General features: G+C 42.3%; 1 protein-coding gene across 1 annotated transcript in view; it reads right to left on the minus strand.

The window, feature by feature from the left end:
- PDK3 (pyruvate dehydrogenase kinase 3) overlaps positions 1-21294 on the minus strand; it is a 90896-nt gene that overhangs the window by 17445 nt on the left and 52157 nt on the right. Inside the window, exons 4-9 of the mRNA XM_029603090.1 lie at positions 21063-21247; positions 17240-17329; positions 13050-13127; positions 7084-7160; positions 6282-6383; positions 5863-5973 (exon numbers count right to left, since the gene is read on the minus strand). Of these exons, the coding sequence (XP_029458950.1) occupies positions 5863-5973; positions 6282-6383; positions 7084-7160; positions 13050-13127; positions 17240-17329; positions 21063-21247 (643 nt within the window). The remainder of the gene's footprint in view (positions 1-5862; positions 5974-6281; positions 6384-7083; positions 7161-13049; positions 13128-17239; positions 17330-21062; positions 21248-21294) is intronic.

Consider the following 21294-nt stretch of genomic DNA (forward strand, 5'->3'; position numbering starts at 1 on the left):
AGTCAGGAGGTATAGATTTCAGCAGCCAATGAGATGATCCGTGCACACCCCCTGAGCCAAAGCCAATAGTGTAGGGACTCGTCTGTTGCTATGGGGAAAGTAGCCAATCATGTAATGACACATCATCTGCCTTTGTATGAATGTACAATAAAAGAGAGCGCCGAAGTGTGCTCCAGTCCTTTTTCCTGCCTGCCATGAAAGCTGCCTCAAGTGTGTTCTATGCCTCCATACTCTACATCTGGTGAGCCCGACAGTGATGATAAACTCCATGCTTATTTCGGCTGGACATAGCTTAAGGTACGTACCGTTCAACAGATTTGCAATCGTAAATATTTTTAAAAAAGTACTTCTTAGTAAATTTTAAAGTATTTTTCAGCAAGTTTGTTCCCCACATTCGTGAGCATGGGCAATGATTTGACTGTACAGCAGAGGCTACATGCCAGGGAGCTGCAGAAAATCATCAATAATCATTATTTCATCACCAGAAGAAAAGAAATAGCGCAAGTCAGCCTGGGGGACTTAGAAAAATTAATAAGTGAAATAGCTTGCCGTTGCCCTTGGTATTCAATGGAGGCTGGAACTCTAAATACCCAGGACTGGATTTTAATCGGCAATTGTCTTCATACGGCTCCCAGAGCTCTCATAAAGCAAAGATTAATCTGGCAAAAATGTACAGAGGCCATCGAACACATAGAAAAAAAAAGTTTAAAGACAGCAGTTTCAAACCATGTGCTTTTAGAAGCAGGCAGACTCAATCAGAATACCCTTCCCCCATCTTATGCTCAGTCTTCCTCAGAGACAGCAAATTCTTTGTATCAGCTCTCCATACCCACACCCAAGCCCATTCACACCTTCCCCACTTCTTTAGAAAAGCAGTCCTTGAGAACAATTGAGCCACAACCTGGCCTGGGTGGGGCGATTAGCATTGAATTTCAGCAGAAAGAAAACCTTACAGAAAAAGAATTGTTGGAAGGACTTCAAGCCTTCCCCATCACAGAAAAGAACCATGAACAAAGGGGGACAGAAAATGAAATAGAACATCTGGGGACACACACTCACATGGCTCCTGTGGCTTCCTCTGCATCCATCTCAGAGAAAAGGCCCCAGGAAACTGAAAACACTGAGGTCAGAAAAACTAGCCTTCCTCCATCTTGCCTGCAACCTCCTTCCCCCACCAACCACTCCCTGTACCCTCATTTGCCATTGCCTGAGACAGTCATTGATTCTGCATCACCAATTTGTCCAGGTAAATTACCATCTCAAACCACTGCTCCCGGTAACAATTTATGTGCCGCGGTCAGCATGGGATTTCACCTAGAACATGGAAATCTCACAAGAGAGGAATTAGTGAAAGGGATTCAAGCCTCTCCTATTACAAAGGGGATTAAAGAGCTGGGTGTGGCAGCAAATGCCATGAGCAGTGGCTATGCCCACAGGTCTTCAAAGAAATCAGCGTATAAGACCTTGGGCCAGGCAGCTGCACTCCTGCGTTACAAGCAAAAAAAATATCAATATGAAAAAAAGGATTTAATTAGACTCCTGCGTTACAAGCAAAGAAAATATCACTATGAAAAAAATGATTTAATTATACACTTCAATGACCAGATTAAACAGGGTAATTGAACAAACAGTACAGATTTGGAAAAAATGGTTTCTCCTGGTCTTCGATGTTCAGTTGCAGAGGGACTGCATGCTTAAGGAGTAGTTTCTATTTGAATTCAGTTACAAAAAATCTGCATACTTTGAGAGTATTTTCCCCCACAAAGTGTATGCACAGCCTTATGTTAAAACTGTACTGAAATTTGAACAATTGCTGTGTGAATTTCATGTGAAATGTTCACTTCTTGCAAAATTAATTTGGCTCACATTTAAAATGACTCCATTTCTCTGAGATTTAAGTTTATAAGCAATTGTTTGAATTGCTAGCGTACAGAACTTATATTTTTACTGTGATTCTCCCTTTCAGGACAAAAGTAAATTAAAATAGAATCAGTCTGCAAGAAATCAGCAAGTCCTTAGATTGTTAAACAATGCTATCTTTAAGTTCCTATTGACTGAAGGATTAATTCCTTGGGTGCAGTTCTTTTCTTTTGAGAAACACTGCTCCTCCCCCCCTTTACTGTCTTTCTGTTAACTCCATGCTTGCCACTCAAGGGGGAGGGAGGGAGAACTTTTGAAAAGAAGAAAAAAACTGGACTTAGTCCTGCAGTTTCTCTCTCTAGTTTCTATATGTTAGTTAATCTTTTAATACTTTCAAACTTTAGCGTGCAGCAGACAGAGCTGCGTGAACAGCGTGTTTAATTTCCTATTCTAATAATTATATGAAGAAATTCTATTCTGATAGTCCACATTGAAAGTAAGCTCAGAGTATTATTGATTGCAACCTGGAATAATAGTTGCAATCTATAAAGTAATGATGGTGTCTCCACTAGGAGGCGCTATGTTATTCTACCAGTTATATTATTGTTTTAATAATTCTGTTGTATAATAGTTTCTATTTTTCAGATCTGCGGCCCTCATGTCTTAAGGACACTTCAGTTTTATTTTCTTTTTCACAAAATTTTTACAGAATTCTGAACCTTCTAATTTTTACTGACAGAGGTTGCTACATCTAAAGCAATCCCTCCCAAGCCTTTTCTTGCAAATCCAAATTGATTTTTATTAAATTGAATAATAGAATTGATTTATCCAAGGTTAAAAAAGTAAGAATTTCACTTTTATCCTTACCTTAGTAATTTTTTGCTGTATGCCAGTTTTTAATATTTTCCAGATTTACAGCCTTCCTGCCATGAGGAGATGTGAAGGTGAACACTTTGCAGTTTATTTTAACATTTTTCTAACACCTTTTGACTTTTGATTTTTGATCCTTGATCTAATTTTGTTTTTGATACCTTTTGATAAGATTTTTAGCTCATATTATGTGTTATCTGTTGTCTGTCTTGATGCCAAGAAGACTATGAATGAATATTTGCAGGATGGATGAATGTGTCAGTTTTGTGTAAATGAATATTTGCAGGATGAATGAATATGAATGTGTGTCAGTCTTGTGTAACATATGTTTAATGTAATGTCTAATATACTTGTCATTTGATTCTGCTTACTACAAATGACTTTTCCTTTAAACGATTAATTTACATTTATTGCTATTTTACTGAATGAAAATTGATCACTGCATAAAAAATTCTTGATAATGGGGTTACCCTCTGTTCTGAAAACTGATAATGGCTCTATTTACTGCAGCCATTCCTTTGCATGAATTTTGTCAATAATTGAACATTAAATACTTATTTGGCATCCCCTACAACACCACAGGGCAAGCCCTTGTGGAGAGAGCCAATCATACCCTTAAGAGCTCTGGACCAAACAAAAAGAAAAAGGAGGGATTGCCCCTGGATCTTCCCCCTAAGAAGGACTGGCTGAACAAGAACAAAGTATTGTTTTAAATCACTTTAAATCATCCAAACATATCAAATTTAAGACCACAGCCATGAGTAATCATTATGGGACTAGGGTTAGTCACCCACAGCCATCAGTTTTGTATAGAATATTTAATGTCTGGTACGGTCCCGTTCCCTTAAAATGGGGAACGAGGATATGTTTCTGTGCTTGCTCCCACAGGTCCAATCAAGCCGTGGAAAGATGGAAAGGTGTCCAGGAGTACAGGACCCGATCCCCAACTTCTCCATGAGCCTCCACAGCCCTCAGAAGGACAGAGACCGGACTCCTCGCAAAAAAGCAGCACCACATGACCTGGGGACAGATCAAGGCCCTATCCAACCAATCTGCACAACTCTTAGAACAGCAAGGCCTTGAGAAAACTCCAGAGAACTTATTAGCCGCCTTTTCTTGCCTGAATGCCAACTCATTAAGAATTGTGTTCTGCATCCTCCTCCTTTGCCTTATTTCTCCAGCTATGGCGATTTCAGAACAAGGACTCTGACAGGACAACATGTACATCCTCGATGCACAGAACTTTTCACACCTGTTGAATCGAACAGACTGTTGGATCTGCACACACATGCCAACCCAAGCCTGCGGAGAACGACTGATGCATGCTGTACCATTTAACCTTACTGTATGGACTAATTATCCTTTACAGAGAGGTTTTTATTAACTCTCCAGTTAATAATACCATACTACACATTGGTAGCCGTATTCAAGAGACTGCCGCTCTTTGTTGGGACTATTGATACAGGGGATGGAAAGGGACTTCAGGTGGGAAATATCCATATTGTAACCGAACCTTTGTATTAATCACTGAACACTTACATAATTATACCACATATATGTGCAATTGGCAGATTTCAGGATGTGCAGTGGGAGACCCAAGCAAGTACAGAAAGTATAGAGGGGATGAAGGATTTACCCTTTGTAGTAATATAACCCAAATGATATGAATTACAGAGACTTACACGTCCTAGCTAACTGGACAACTGCCCTATTTAATCAGACAGTCCATGCATTAAAACTACTCACAACAGAAGTCTCTCAGATTAGAGAAGTAGCATTACAGAACAGCTATACCTTAGAAACCATTTTAGCCTTAAAGGGTGGTGTTTGTGCATTAATTGGATCTCATTGCTGTGTGTACATATCAGACTATAAAGCAAACCTCACACATACCATAGAGCAGATAGAAACCATGGTTGCTGATGCACCACTTTCAGACAGAATACCAACTTCTCCATGGGACTGGCTATGGTCCTGGCTCCCTGATATTTCTGGTCTCAAAAGGGTGATTTCTATTATAATGACCATAATTGTCTTAATTATCTGCCTGTGATGCTGTATTCAGTGCATACCCAACCCTCATATCCATACTGAAACCTTGCTCTCAGCCCGAATACAAAGATGTCTTGTAAGATGCCTAATAGGGAATCATGAGCCCTGCAGCGTTGGCACACCACCTGCACCAGCTCTGGGTGATATGGAGATTCAGGAGCTCATCGGCAGCTGGCACACCACGTCGAATCAGCTTTCTTCTCTCCATAATCCCCCTTCCCCTATTTCCAGCCCATACCAAGACATAACAGATTTCAGTAAGGGTCTAAAGCTTTATTGAGCTACCTAAACAAAAACAGAAAGGATGAGATGTGGGAAATATAAGCTTTGCCAGCAGGCCAATTTGGGGTTTAAACACTAACTTCCCTGACCTTTGCCTGAATAAAAGCATCACTTGTGCTTAAGTCTCTGCCTAGGAAAGGATACCTGACTTCATGTATTTCTCTGGCTTATAATTAATCCTGTTAGCCTGAAAGAGGGGCTGGGTGTTCCCTAGTCAGAGGCAGGACAAAGTCAGGAGGTATAGATTTCAGCAGCCAATGAGATGATCCGTGCACACCCCCTGAGCCAAAGCCAATAGTGTAGGGACTCGTCTGTTGCTATGGGGAAAGTAGCCAATCATGTAATGACACATCATCTGCCTTTGTATGAATGTACAATAAAAGAGAGCGCCGAAGTGTGCTCCAGTCCTTTTTCCTGCCTGCCATGAAAGCTGCCTCAAGTGTCTTCTTTGCCTCCATATTCAACATTCAACAAACAATAACTTCTATAGCTTGTGTGTTGAGTAAAAAAGATACTCTCTCCAATTAATTTGAAATCTGTTGACTATTAGTTTCATATAGTGTCCCCTAGTCCCTGTACTATCTGTAGGAATAAATAACCGTTCCCTATTTACCCATTACACTCCAAGATTTTAGATACCTTTATCATATCTCCTTTCAAGTTGTCTCTTCAACAAACTAAAGAGCCCTAACATATTTAGCTTTTCTTCATAAAGGGAGATATTCCACCCCCTTTATCAGATATATACAGTAAGCTTAATTAGCACAAAATCTTGAACAGAGTTTTATAGACCCTTACCAAAGGTGCAGCTCTGGTTGGTTCCAGACTGGGCTGGGGTGCCGTCGAGTACATGTAATTGAACAGACGATCTATCTTTCGCAGAGGGACACCACCACCGTGATCACTTATCTATGGCATAAAGCCAAGAGTCAGGTTTTTTTTTTTAAAATTAAATGTTTTCACAGGAGCAGAGAAAATCCAAGTCTATTACATGCAAAATATGTTTATAGATTTTAAAATGCAAATGAAAACATTACAAACTGCAGCTGCTTAAATGAACACTCAAGTAAATCTGATAACTGCCGGAAGACACACTTGGTATACTGACTTCATGCTCCATGTAATTATGAAATGGTATCCAAATTAGATATAAATAGGGAGGATAAAAATAAATCCAGAAAAGTCAATTTCTTTAAATAAAATGCAAACTGGCTTACCTTTATGGATAAATCTTCTTTACCCAAAGTGACTAAAGTTTTAATAGGTGGGTATCCTTCTTGTCTACCCTCATGCAGTTCTACTGTAGCTCTCATGGAGTTCTGAAGTTAAAGAAAGATAAGAATTCATGTAACATGCCCACACAGGCACCAGGCAATATTATCCTGTCAAGGAAATTTCCAGATAGACGATTTCACGATAACAGTACATCATGGCTATATAATTAACCACGTTGTTTCCAATTCAGTTGAATGGTAGAATGGATTGACTGAACAATGTTATGAAGAATATAACAAGTTTTAGGCTGCCCTTAAACTCCAACTCACTGGCATGAACAAAATATTCTCTGTAATATTTTATATCTGTCACGATTTTGCAAACAGTGAGATGGTATATTTTTAAATGAAAACAAAGCCTAACGTTCTGTATTTTACATAATTGTGGGATCCTTCTTCAACAACTATTTGCAATATAACAGATGCAGAGTTATGGTTACAGGGGCATGTTATAATTCTGACTTTCACAACTTTTGAACCTTTCTTGGAGACCTATTCTCCTAACAGTTTTTAACAGATGTAGCTTGCATTACAAAAGCATACTGCATGCATTACAACATATGATTACTTAGAATTCAAGTGACTTAACATAGCAACTAATAATTATTCAACTTGTGAGCAACAAGATGATAAAATATATCTACTGTTGTAATTAGGGCCAATCTGGCAACTGTGCCATGCTACATATCACTAAATATACCATGCTGAATTAAGAATAGTCTCAATCTACAGTCATTCTGCGTACCTTGAACAGTTCAAACAGCATATGAAACAGATGTGATGGCACATAGACTACTTGAATGGGTCTGTCTGGAGCTTTGGCTAGAAAGAGGACAAAACATCATGAATTTAGAGTCCAAGATTGCTGCAGTACAGCAGTCAAAGGCCTGATTTACACATTCTTGAATATATAGTACAAGTACAAAACAATACTCAAGCACTGCTAGATGTCTAACTGGATTTAGATGACAATAAACTTGCTTTGTTTTAGCAAGAGTGAATACTGTAATGCAGCCAAAATATTTCACTACACTCATCTAGGTTACATATGCCAAATGCAGAACATAAAGTTACTATAGTAGCAAAAACACAACCAAATAAACAAGAATTACCGAGATGACACTTCCACTTTCAGATGGGGAAAATATATGAACCCAAAAGGCTGTAAACTAATTTGGATGATTTCTGAGAAAATGGTAGGGATCTAAAGATGAATAGTTGGTGTGGATAGGCAGACTACATAGACCATATGGTCTCTGCCATCATGTTCCTATGCCTCTAACACCCTTGCCTCCTCTCCCCAACAATGGCTTTCATCGGCCACATGAACCACTATTTATCATCCTTGTACCATTAGTATAGTAGAGAATATTCTCACTTGTCATAAGGGAGAACAGAGTTCAATTCTCTGACAGATGTAAAATGTTTAAATCCTTAAAAGGACATTGACAAGACAAATGGAAATCAGTGGAAGGCCAGGATTTGTGGAATTGAAGCGTGACTAGGAGGGATCCTTTGCCTCCCACACCAAGAATCAAAGACTTTCCATACCCTAACATAGGTGAGAGAAGTAGAGGTTTTCCGCGCTCTTAATAGGGTAGAGATGACAGCATCGGGATAGCCTTTCTTCCTCAACTGTTTCCTCTCTTAAGCCAGGCCGCTAGACAAAAGCAAGCCGCCTGGTTGAAAAATACTGGGCCCTGACGCAGAAGGTTCAGAAGACGACTTAGGCGCAACGGACCGTCCAGCGCCAGGTTGACTAGGTCTGCAAACCATGGCCTCCAGGGGCCATGAGAATAACCTTCCCCGGATGAGCCTCTATCCTTCTAAGAATCTCCTCGACGAGCGGCCAGGGAGGAAACATGTACAGCAGAACGTTGTGGGGCCAAGGGAGCACGAGGGCGTCCACTCTCTCCGCTCCATGCTCCCTTCTGCAACTGAAGAATCTTGGGGCCTTTGCATTTGCACGAGTTGCCATCAAGTTCAAATGGGGAGTGCCCCATTGACGAGAGAGGAGATCCATTGTCTCTGCCGACAACTCCCACTCTCCAGGTTCCAGACGTTGACGGCTGAGGTCCAAGGAAACAAACCGGAAACCGATCCAATACTGCAAGTAGCGACCAAACGAAGAAGATCGGTAAACAGCAAGGAATTTATTAGTACAATCTGTCATAAAAAGCCCGACTCAGGCAGAGTTTTGCTCTATTCAAAGTTGCTTCAGGGGCTACATAAAAACAAATAAGACCAATACAAAACAATTTTTCATATATAAAAAAATATAAAAATATATATTAAAAATATATTAAAAACCTTGTAAGACCATGCTGACATTATAACAAAAATTATATAAAAAAGAATTATATAAAAAACATATGGAATAAAACTGAACAACAAAGGAAAATATATGAATATTAACCAGATTGGCAGGCATTGTAAGGCTAATGGTACAGAATTGATTTAACCTCTGCCTATGAATGAAATGCAAGGTGGTCACCTAATAATCAATTATTTTAGAAAACAGCTTACTGTGTATCCATGAACTATTGAAATACAACAACAAAGGTTGGTATGTTTGTTAATTAGTGTCAACAATATGATCTCCCATTATTCATTATCAATTTAATTGTTTAACAATATCCTCCCATCTTAGTGGTACAATATATGTATACACCAGTATATTCAATTGGTACCCATATGAAATTCAAGAAGTTAAAATAGTTTAAAATTAAAAATAAAGGAAAAAGAAGAAAGAAGAAAGACAATGAACCAGTAGTGTGAAAAAACTCTAACTACCTGTTAAACAATGATGGCGGTGTTTGCCTATTTGCAGCAAATCCATGTATTGTGCTAAACGACTCTTAAAAAGAACAGGGACAAAAGACAACCACGTAAATTAAAAGGAAGAGAGAAAAACCAGTGCTTATTGTAATCTAAAAATTGTATAAAAACCTTGCCCACAATCTCTCTAAGATCTAATGTTTGAAACATAAAAAATAAAACCACCGGACGGATTGGCACTCTGGGCTGTATACGGAATTAACAAAAAAAAGAGTATAAAAGGATTGAGCAAACAAGTAGGGGGTCTGAAGTTGAATTGTTATTTATTATGATGGCTGAGGAAGTCCGCTTGGACATTGTTGACCCTGGCTATGTGAAAGGCCGCCAACGCGCGAGATGGCGCTCCTCCCAGGCCATCAAATTGTCTGCTTCCAAGGCTACCAGATGACTCTTTGTTCCCGCTTGACGGTTGCCAGGGGTTGCAAGGGGCCATTGCCAGACTGAACGGGAGTGCGCAAAACTGATAATGCCTCCCTAGGACCATGAAGCGCAGAAACCATTGATGATCTTTGCAGATCCCTATGTGCAGATATGCCTCCGTTAAATCCAGTGAAGCTAAGAACTCTTTTCTGCGCACTGCCGCAATCACGGAGCATAGGGTCTCCATACGAAGCCGGGGTACTCGAAGATCTCTGTTCACCTTTTTCAGGTCTAGTATCGTCCGGAAGGAGCCTTCCTTCTTGGGGACCACAAAATAGATTCAGTATCTGCCGGTCCCACACTCGTCCGGGGGGTACAGGGACAATGGCTCCAAGATCTTCCAGCTGACAGAGAGTCTGACTCACAATCTGCTTCTTCAATAGGGAACCACAACAGAAACAAGTCTCGGAGAGGGAGAGCAAAATCTAAAGCATAACAGTGTTCTATAATGCTTAGAACCCACTGGTCTGATGTTATCTTGACCCACTCCTCTTGAAACAGGGAGAGCAGTCCCCCTATCGCAGGGACTGAGGAATGGGTTGGTGCTATCTCATTGGGAGGATTTAGTGCCCAAAGAACCCTGGGAGACACCGTTGCGGGTAATTAGACGCCCGCGTAAGGACTGAGCCCAAGCCTGGGACCTTGATGAGGGCTGCCGCTGTCCAAAAGAAGGTGCCCTGTTCTGACAAAAACAGCGCTGACCACGAAAACAAGAATGGGAAGACCCAAAATTCCTGGGAGTCCTCTGCTTGTCCTCAGGCAGCTTATACACCTTATTGTCCCCCAAGGACTTGATGAGCTGCTCTAAGTCGTCCCCAAAAAGGAACTTCCCCTTGAAAGGAAGTGCCCCCAACTGCGACTTAGACGAGACATCCACAGACCAGTTACGGAACCACAAAAGCCTCCTGGCCGAAACTGCGGTGACCATGGTTCGGGACGAAGTACAGAGGAGATCATACAAGGCATCTGCGCCATATGCCACAGCCGTTTCCTAGCGCTTCACCTGCTCTGCTTCCGGAGGGGATAGATCCTTAACACTCAGAAGCTGCTGGAACCATCACAGGTTAGCTCGTTGCATCAAACTACTGCAAACTTCCGCCCTGACACCAAGCACAGACACCTCGAAAATCCTCTTAAGAAGGACTTGAGTTTCCTGTCCTGGAGATCCTTCAGAGCCGCAGCACCTGCCACCGGAATAGTGGTATGCTTCGTGACAGCCTACACCGAAGCGTTCACTTTCGGAATCTTCAGAAGCTCCAAAGACTCTTCAGCAAAGGATAGAGCTTATCCATGGCTCTCCCGACCCGCAGGCCCGCCTCTGAAGTTTCCCACTCCCGGAACATCAATTGCAACAGCATGGGGTGGAAAGGAAGAGTTCTAGCCGGAGCCCGAAGACCCGATAGAATGGGGTATTCTGTGCCGAGACCCGTACCCTCCGGGGTGGCCGGGATCCCCAACTCAGCCAGTACATGTGAGATCACTGGATCAAGCTCATCCCTTCGAAATAAGCAGAGCACCAGCAGGTCTACACCATCCACTGGCACAGCCCTATCTGGAGCCTCATGGGCCGCCAGGTCCGGTGGATCCACAGCTGGGGGTTCCAGCGGATCCGAGTTTCCATCTCGGACCTCCCTAATTCTATTGGCTTCCTGAACCTCTGACATCCTGGGGACCTTCAAAGGAGGAGGGTCTGACAACATCGGACCCCCACCAGAATCTCCCTGCTGGGGACAGGCTGGTCACATAGGCTTTGTGCATTAGAAGCAAAAAATCCGCCAAAAAAGGTTGCTGGCCCTTTAAGGCTCCCACCCGAGGGAGGTCCTCCGAATATCAGGATAAGCTGTTACTGAGTCCCGGGGACTCTTGGGGCTCAAATCGGGCGGAGAAATAGGAGGAAGAAATTCTCCTCCCCCTGCAGGCTGATTCTCCAAGGCCAGCAAAGTGCTCAAAATGGCCACTGTTCCCACACTCCGCGGGAACGGAGGAGGCCAACTCTGACCAACGGTGCACAGTCCACCCACACCGCGGGAGCTTGCAGACACCCTTCCCACTGCTCCCCCGCCACTCCTGAAGATCCTTCCCCCTGGGAAGACATTTGGAGCAAAGACTGTTGCGGGAGAGCCGCGTGGCCGGCTCCCCATAGGCCAAACAGCAGGACGCTCACGGCATGGCTCAGCGAGCGCGGCAGCGAGGGAACACTAAAAATAACCTCTGGAGCCTGGGTGACCTGAAAACAATGCAGCCATCCGTTTTGTGAGGTTTTTTGTTTTTTACAAGGTCACACCAGAGGAATGTGACTTCTCTGGGTCGGGGAGGGACCAGACCACCAGTATGCCCCCTACAATAAACAGTCACTGAAGCAATCAGGGTCACTATCCCCTAGCCCCGCCTGCAACCAGGGGGATGGTCCCACCAGGACCTGCCGACCCCCTGGGAGGAACCGTCCTGTTTGAAAGAGAGAAGGCCAAAAAATAATAAAGACATTCTCTATTATACATACTACTATTTTTTTTTTTTTTACAAGAATAGCCTTAAAAGATCAGGACCGCAGGTTCTGCTATCTTCATCTGCTGGAGACAGAGAGATATTGAAGGATCGCAGGTGGCACACCGTACTAAGGGGGGGGGGGGGTGCCCTTCAAGTTTTTCTCTGACTCCATCTGCTAGAGGGGAGGCATAACCCAGCAGTCTGGACTGATCCGGGTACGAACAGGGAAAGATCATTGACAAGACAAATGCATATCAATGGAAGGCAACCAAAATAGTGCCTAGCCTGCATAATAAACTACAGCAAGAGAGACTAAAGGAGCTAAAGACATGATCAGTGGAAGAAAGGAAAGGGAAATAGGATGCAAATATTCACCTATCTAGCAGCTTCAATAAAGAACCAGAAGGAAGCATTTTCTACAGAATGAAAAGCTCAAGACAAGCGGATAATGATATGAAACGGAAGGAGGAATGTAAGAAAATCCTCTTTCATTGAGGGGGTGGTGGACACCTGGAAGAGACTTCCAGTGAGGTCCTAGGAGCCAGAAGTCAAGAATGCATGAGACAGGCACAAAGGGACCTTAGTGACAGAGGGAGGAAGGACACACAGATCAAGTAAGACCTGTGACAGCACAGCAGGCAGAAACAAACGGGCAGACTGGGCGGACCAAATGGTCTTTTCCTGCCAACTTCTGTGTTTCTATGTAAATAAAAAAAAAGTATTCCCAAGCAGTTAAATATGACAATACAATTATACATGAGCCAAATGATATAAACACATTTACTGATCTTTATATCATGCCAACTGGAATCTTTGAGGTGAGAAGATTTAAATTTTCATGTGACCCACTTGTGTTATAGGGATTTGTTGTATCACGTCTTTTACTCCTAGTTTTATTATGAATATATATATAAAATACACAAAGTATATACACAAGATTATGTAAAACAAATACTTCATGATTACCATTGAATTCTTCAATTTCCAGCTCTGGTGCAACCAAATAGTACTGTTCACAAAGCAGCTTTGCAGTTTCATATGCATCTGTACCAAGAGAAAACACTACACTTTACAAAATATACAGAAAGGATACATTAACAACCAGTAAAATTACAAATATTAAAGTGGCTTTTAACAACACCGGACTTTGAAACTGGGAGAATCTATACATAATTTGCAGAAGTTTAATTTATTTTCTCTTCTCTAGCTGGACAAAATACAAGAACATTCTTTAAAAACACGCCCATGGAGATCACATGATGCAGCGAGTCTAGTGAGTCGCACTCCACTAGAGCTCCGGGTGCCACCCCTTCATTTGTGAGAAATTTTAAATTTACAAATTCCCTCTGGCTCCAACTGGAGAACTATTTCTATCTTAAGGGTGTAGAGATTTTATCAGTGCGCTCTGGAAGGGATCTATGTTGGCAAAACCGCTTAAAAAAGATTTAAAAAAAAAAAAAGGTAATAAAGTAGCTGATCCCAAAATGGCAGAAAAGCAAAATTCTTTAAGCATGGTTAATATGGAGGAACAGACAGTGCAGAGGCTTACTAATGCGGTTGTTGCGGCTTTAGAACATAAATTTGAAGCCATCAGCAACAACTTCTCTGAATTTAAAAAAACGATGGTTGACGTGCAAAGGAGAATGTAATATAGCAGAAGTCAGGATTTCGGTGGTTGAGGAAGACACAGTGGCTCTGATGTCCCACATATGCATGCTGGAGAAGTCCTTAGCAGCGAGCGTTACCAAAATAGAAGACTTAGAAAATCGCTCACGTAGAAACAATTTCGCTTTTTGGGTCAGCCAGAAAGTATCTCAGAGAGTGATTTGCTGGAAATGATTAAAAGCTGGCTGCCACCAGAGCTAAATCTACCCAATCTGGCTGGAAAACTTTTCGTTGAGAGAGCGTAAACAGGATACAGAGGCTTGCCCAAGAATCGTGATCGCCAGGTTCCTGAACTCATCACAAAAAACGGCAATATTCACAGCATACAAGAAAATTAGAGATTTAAAAGACAAGGATCACAGAGTACTGATTTTTCAGAACTTTTCAGCGACTGCTGTGGCGCAACACTGGGCTTTCACCCCAATATGTGGTGAGCTTATTAACTGCAACATCAGATTTACCAAGCTGTTTCCAGCTAAGTTGAAGATTTGGAAGGAAGGTAAGGTGGCCACCTAGGATTCGCTGAGCCAAGAAAAGGAGATGCTGTCCAAAAGCCTGATCAGTTGAGGCCAAGAGCTAAATTTAAGTTGGAAGAACTGAAAAGTATCTTTCATTGCATCATGTTTGCCCGTGAAAAGCACCAATGGTCAATAATGTCCTGAATTCCACTTCCTATGTGCTCTGTTGACTCATATTACCTCAGGATGGAGATGAGCTCCATGTTAGAAGAAAAAAAAAAAAAAAGCAAGCTTTTTTAAGCCAAGATTTGACAGAGTGATTAATGAAATTTATACTTCAGGAACAGAAGATTGCATGATTTCTGGTCTGCAATGTGTAGTTTAACATTTGGTTTCTCAGGACTTTCTTTCCTAATGCCTTGTTTTAGAATTTGCAAATTACAGCTCTGATGGGTAGGTTGCATTCTTATTAGAATACTGGTGTCATGGGGGGGGGGGGGGGGGGGCGCTCTAACGACATCGACCAGGATGGCTGCCTAATTCTAGTGCTCCTCTCCCCTGCACTTTAAAACCTTCATTTCTCTGGCCCAACGCCACGATTTTTGCATATTACTTATGAAGTGAATGGGGGCGGCATGCCCTGAGCACCAGCTGTGACTCACGGTGTTGGGAGCGCTGGTGATTTCTGCTTTCTCCTACATAGAGAGGAAGCTGGAGTCTAGGAGTGAGGGGGGCAGGATAGACAGAAGAGCAGTTCATGTCTGCTGAGAAGCTGAGTGAAAGGAGGCGTAGGAGACCACAGGCAGTGAAGAGCACAGTAGCATCTGCTGCAGGAAGAGGAATTGGGGCAGATGGGTGATGTTCCCATGTTAAGAGAGACAGCTGAGTGTAACAGAAGGCGAGAGGAGGCGACGGTCCCCAAGGCAATACTGCTGTGCACAATGGGACCAAATTGTGGGCTGAAGTCCAAGGAAGCGTCACAGAAAAACTTCTCTCTTTAGTGCAAGAGGAGCCATGGAGATGGTGGGAGAAATTCATGGGCAGAGATTGGAGGTCCTAAACCAACAGCACTGTGTATACATGGCTGCCTATTTCTGTATAAATATAAATGTGTGTAATTATACCTGCTTAAGACTGGCGGTACGGAAGAGCTGCCAGAGCCTCCTGCTATGACGCAGACATGTCAGTTAATTTCAAGTGTTTCCTTGTGACAGATCCACGGGTGTCTACGCCAGCTTTCTCCCTTTCTTTTAAAATTTGGAAGAGAGACTGGTGGGGCTTTCACTACTTCCCTAGGATTCTTTTGTAGGCCATATAAGTCCTCTTCGTGTTCACACTGCCTGCTCCATGGGGACTGGTGTACCACACATTTTTTGTACAAGGAAGCCAGCCTTAGGCTTGAAAAGTTAGGGAAAAACTGTTACATCATTGTGTCTCCGATGGAGTCACATGGCAGTGCATTAACCCCGCAATATAGTTCAGGTTCTGAGCATCAGTCAAAAGACCAAGGGAGAGTAGTCTTCTCATAGGTCATTCCCTGCACTTAAATCCCAGCCAAAAGGCCCCATGTATAATATGCCAGTCTATTTCATTTGAAAAGAAACCAGAGTATCTTACAAGAAAAATGCTGATATAGGTGGCCTCTGAATTTTGCAGAACAGAGACCCTAAATTTGAATTTTAACTGCAATTTACTTCATGGAAAATCTAATTAATTTACCATCATTTCCTGATGAGTCCTAAAAAGAAAAGCTTTGGAATGACTGCCCTAGTGTGTGCATGGTTACAACAAACAAGACTGGGGATAGGCTGAATAGCTACTACCTTTCGTGTCTTTACTAAGTTTCCAGTTTCCTTGGCAAACACACACTCGGTCTCAGAGGATTCTTCCTCTACTGGGGCTTCAAAATAACTATAAACTCATATGAGAGAACTCATATTGAATAACTAAGAGAAAAACTAAAGTACCAGCTATGTAGTCTTGAAAGCTCATACATATCATCTCGGGATAATTCTTACATTTGATTCATCAGTGGTTTCACAGTCAGAGAAGAGTCCAGCTTATATATCTATGAGAAAAATCCTATGAGGTCTGCTCTGCAAGCGATGCAGCAGCCACAAACCAGGAAAGTGCACATCTAATCAATTCACTTGGATGACTTGGGATTTTTGTCTGCATAAAAGGTTCAATATGTGGGAGTACAGAAACTAAAATTAGGCCTAGAGAAAACAGACTCAAGGAATTTTTACAATTAAAACATCATTTGCCATTCATAGCTACAGATAATGAGGACAGATGGTATAAAATATTCACCCTACAAAAAGTCAGGAGCTTTACTCTAACATAAAACTTCAATAAATGCTTTAAAAATGTCAACATTACACTGGTATTTAGGTAAAACCTCTGCTGATTATCACCATCTTCCTCTGCTGCTGTCACACCATTCCAAAAGGACTGGCAAATGTAAGAGAAGTGAGATTTATTTAGGTGTTGCCAAGGAATAGCATGGATCTGAAATCTTAAATCAGAGTTTAAATTGTTGAATCTTGTTTGCTGGATACAAAAGATGAGTACTGACCTCTTGTTTCAGGGAAACTTTGTCAATTTTGTACCAGAGGAAAAAGCTCAAAATGTACAAAAGACCATCTGCCCCATGTACAAGGTAAACCCCTCTGCACCTGTTCATCTGTTAGCCAATGCATGCCTGCTGTCACATCAGAAAGGATGCACTTTGGAGAAAATCTGCTTTCTACAATGGAAGTCCCAATGAGACCAAAACAAAATGCTCGCAAACCTCAACCAATACTGCTGTAGGGATAGCTGTGTTACATTTTATTAAAATGTCTTGGATTTGCCTTAGATCTAAGACACAAATTATTGTACAGTGGAAATTGAAGAGGCTCAAGAATATGTATGCCTTCTTACAGAGAGATGGGTCTTCATCATTTGGTAACAATCAAGACAGAAGGAATATAAAACTTCTGAAAAAAAAAAATGCCTCAAGCAAGATGAAGGGGAAAAGCATTTTCATACCTTTTACCACCTCTGCTACATTACATGTTGGATCGATACTCCCAATGTGCTTAGGATGAGCTGGATTTGGGTCTCCCCCGAAGAGAAGTGCTAAATATTAAAATAAACACACAAAAAAAGCAAATCCAACCTCAATATCCTTTGATGAGATGCTATATCATTCTATAAACAGACACAACAGGACGCTGCTTCCCAATCCTAGGCTTTTACCTTTATTAAGCTTTTAGCAGTAAAGTAAACTGCATTAGGTCTGTGCTATGAAGCAGGAGACCAGCTTCTTCCTGAAGGCCAGGGCTAGAGTTCTGCTGAAATTGCACATAAAGTCCCATCCTGTTCTTACAGTGACACCTAAGGGCCAGCCAGAAAGCAGCACTGAAATTATGATAGCAATCTGAGCAATGATTATTACCAAACTGAGGGTCAAGAATACAGCCGAGGAAAGATGCCAAGAACGAAGATTACATTTTATGCTGGATCCTGCTGGAAAAATCACAGCACTAGCATGTTTTCTAAGAAGGCCTGCTCATGTGAACGCTTCTTTCCCCTTACCCACACAATCTTAAAAGGCAGGCCAACATGCTTTCATTACAGATTTGTGTTAAATTGTGTGCCAACGAAGTTTGTAAGCAAATCATTCCTAAACCAATATCCAAAGGAAAATGCTGTAATACAAATTCCAACCTGACTAGTAGGAAAATGGGATATGCTCCTAATCCTTTAAAACAGGGGGGTCCCAACCTTTCAGGGAACACAGACCCCTTTTCAGCTTCAAGAAGTTTCACGGCCACGGCCCCCCCTCACACACACACACACACACACACTCTTCTCTAATGTTTGCATGCCATAACAAAAGAAATAATGAGATGCACTCCAGAATCATTTGTAATGTATACAGCTTTGTTCTAAACTGAATACAGAGGGTGGGCAATTTCCAAAGCTATTTAAAAATTGCCCACTTAATTGAAGGTTGAGGCCATTTCACCTTCCAATCCAGCTGCAATGTGGAAAAGGAAGCAAGTTCAAAAAAGTTCCAGGGTGAAGATCAGCACCGCTACTGCAAACCTGCAATCTAATTTTCAAAGGGAAAGTGCCCATGGAATTTCTTTTTGAAAATCGGGCTGGTAGGGGAAAGTCAGTGCTTTTATTCCTGGGTACTTTTCATCTGCTTTGAAACAGGTGCAAGGAACATGTGTGAAAGTGTGCTCAAATGAAATCTTTGCATGTACTTTCCCCTCCCCCAACCTACTCCTCCTTCCCCGCAGGCTGTTTACAGCATGGGTACTTTTACCCTCAGAGGCAGGCAATAGCAATTTTCAGAGGGCCTTTGTATGTGGATAAACAAGTATTTACCCCCACAAATAGTTATGAGATTTACCCTCCCTGAAAACAGACTTCCTTCAGCCTGCTTTTCTTTTATGATTCTTACAAACATACAGAAAATGAAATGATAGTCACAAAATAATTTAGATTAGCGACAGCAGAGCAACTTGCTTTTCAAAGAGAAGATGGCTTATGAGATCTCCAGGTCTGTCTGTGTGCCCCCTGAAATAACTTTTGTTTAATGTCATATCCAAGCCTAGATGTTTTGCCCTCCCTCCTCCTTGATCCTTGGTGGTCATCTATCCCTTCTCCCCTCCTGGACCATGAGGGCCCCTCTATCCCTTTCTTTCTCGCTGCTTCTGTTCAGCATGATTCCTGGGGGGGGGTCCTCTCCCCTGATAGGCTGCCCTCCACTTAACCAGATTAATCATGGCTTCCTGTTCCCCTCATCCTTCATTTCTACATGCCTGTCTCATTTCTTCTTCCCTCTGTCTTTCCCCTCATACTGTCAACGCCAGTCCCAATTCTTCCTTTGCGCCATTCACCTCACTTTTCTGGTGCAGTTCTCTCCTCTCTGTCAGGCCAGTGGCAGAGCATGTGGAAGTAGTGGGAAATGGTTCTCACTGCTGTGATAACCCAGCCTCCCTCTGTTTTCCTCAGTGTGCAGCAGAAGCTGAAAAGGTTCTGAAAGTCGCAATCGGGCCCTCTCTTTTCCGCATGAAGTGCAGCACTGGACTTTATAAAATCGCTCCCTCTCCTAACCATCTCCGCTAAACATGTGGCAGTGCGGTTTGATGCTTCTCGTCGATGTAAACGGCTCCTCTCTGTCCCTCCTCCTCCTAGTCCGCAGCAATGTGAGGTGACGTTTTCAGAGCCACACTAGGCCCCACTCACGCTCTTGGCCTGTGGCAGCAGCTCAGATAGTCACAGGTAACAGCAGCTCACTCATTTTCTCTTCCCTAGCTAAATTTTTTTGTATCCCTTCTGGAGGACCCCCTGGGATGGTCTCGCAAACACCTGGGGGTCCTCAGATTGCAGGCTAGGAATCATTGCTTTGAAACAATGAAGTTTTATTTCAATTTCTTGAACTGGGAAGCTAAAAACAGACAAATAGTCTGTTTTCAGTTATTATGCTGATCTCCTCTTAAAAAACAAAATGTGCTCCTGAGCCTGGCTGTTGCTCCCCTGCAGGCGGCAGAAGCATATAAACTGTTTTCTGCAGTCGCATTATTCAGCTTTTTTTTGAGATCATAAGTATTTTTTTTTATGCTTTTAATCTTTTCCTTTTAAAACTAAAAAATGATCAATTCCCCACCTTGTGTTGTGCGTATTTGTATCCTCTCATATCACGTTTTTGGTTTTTCCTGCTTTTGCTCCCCTGCTTTTTCTGCACCCCCCCCCCCCCTCCCCCCTCATCTCTTTCCATCTTGTACCCACTGGCATGGGCCTGTGGCTGCAAATGCATAGGCAGCACGAGGCAGTACATGGCCCTGGGTTTTTATTTAGCCCATAATTTAAAGGGAGTCTGTCACCCACTAACATTTCCACACCATCTAAAAAAAAAATATATATATATATATACACATACATACACACACAAATATATATTTCTTCTCACTCTCTGTAATTTACAGCACCTGAAGACAAAATGAGCCATCCAGTCTGTTCAGTAGAGATTCAACTAAGAGTCTCACTTTAAGCAGGTGCACACACAAAATCCCTTATGCAACCCGACTCACTCCCTGCTCCCCCAAGTCTATTATACCCTTTTCTCACCACTGTCCTCCACATCTGTCCTGCTAATTCCTGAGTCACCTTTTTACAGGCATGCATGTAACAAACCCGCCAAACGCATAAGTCTTTCCTTCTCTGTGTCCAATCTTATGGAAAAGAATTTTTACTAAAACTAGTATTTCTGGAGCAAGCCCAATGACTCACTACAGGGGAAGAAATATTTTTAAAAATTTAGTTGCCAGGGAAATTACATTTTCCTTAATGCAAACTCCAATCTTCTACAAAAAAATGTTGGGGGGGGGGGGGGGGAGGAAGGAAGGAGTGTGTGCTTATTTTGCTATTGATTTTATTTGGCTGATTCTGGAGGCTTATTGTGCTTGGTTTTTCCCCTTTCATCACATCTTCAATCACATTCCCACCCTTCCTCTCCCACCAGCTGTGTGTAGCCCAGTGACAGGGGGTGTTTCTTTTTGAGCCTGGGCCAGCTGTAGCATGTGACCAGGAGTTTTCCAGCCCTGGCTCACTAGCACTGCCATACTGTCATAAGAAAGACACAGGTCTGGCTGCCGACCCTGGCTTCTGCTTCTTTGGCTGATGTCGAAGATAATCATGGAAGCAGTGTCAGAGTCCCGGTCACTGCATAAGGACACCTAACGGCTGTCTAAAGGGAACACTGATGCTGGATTCTGTACGGAAATCACACTCTGTGCCTCTTAGTCAGCAAGCTATCGCCTTCATGGATAAACTAGAAAAGAAAGGCGCTACTTACTGTGCTGGTTAATAAGCATTCGGAAAGAGATGCGGTTCGTGTAGAAGCGATCCAAAAAGTACTGAATGTTGCTGCTAACAAACGGATCAAAGCCATATTTTTCCTTGTATTCAATCACCCCTTGGGCCATTGTAGGAACCACATCATTGTGTCTATTCCTGACTTTAATTAAAATTTCTAAAAAGCTGCAAAAAAATAAAAATGAGTAGTAGATATTTCACACATTTCTGTA

This window comes from Rhinatrema bivittatum, chromosome 5 (genome assembly GCF_901001135.1).
Source record: "Rhinatrema bivittatum chromosome 5, aRhiBiv1.1, whole genome shotgun sequence".
Lineage (NCBI taxonomy): Eukaryota > Metazoa > Chordata > Amphibia > Gymnophiona > Rhinatrematidae > Rhinatrema > Rhinatrema bivittatum.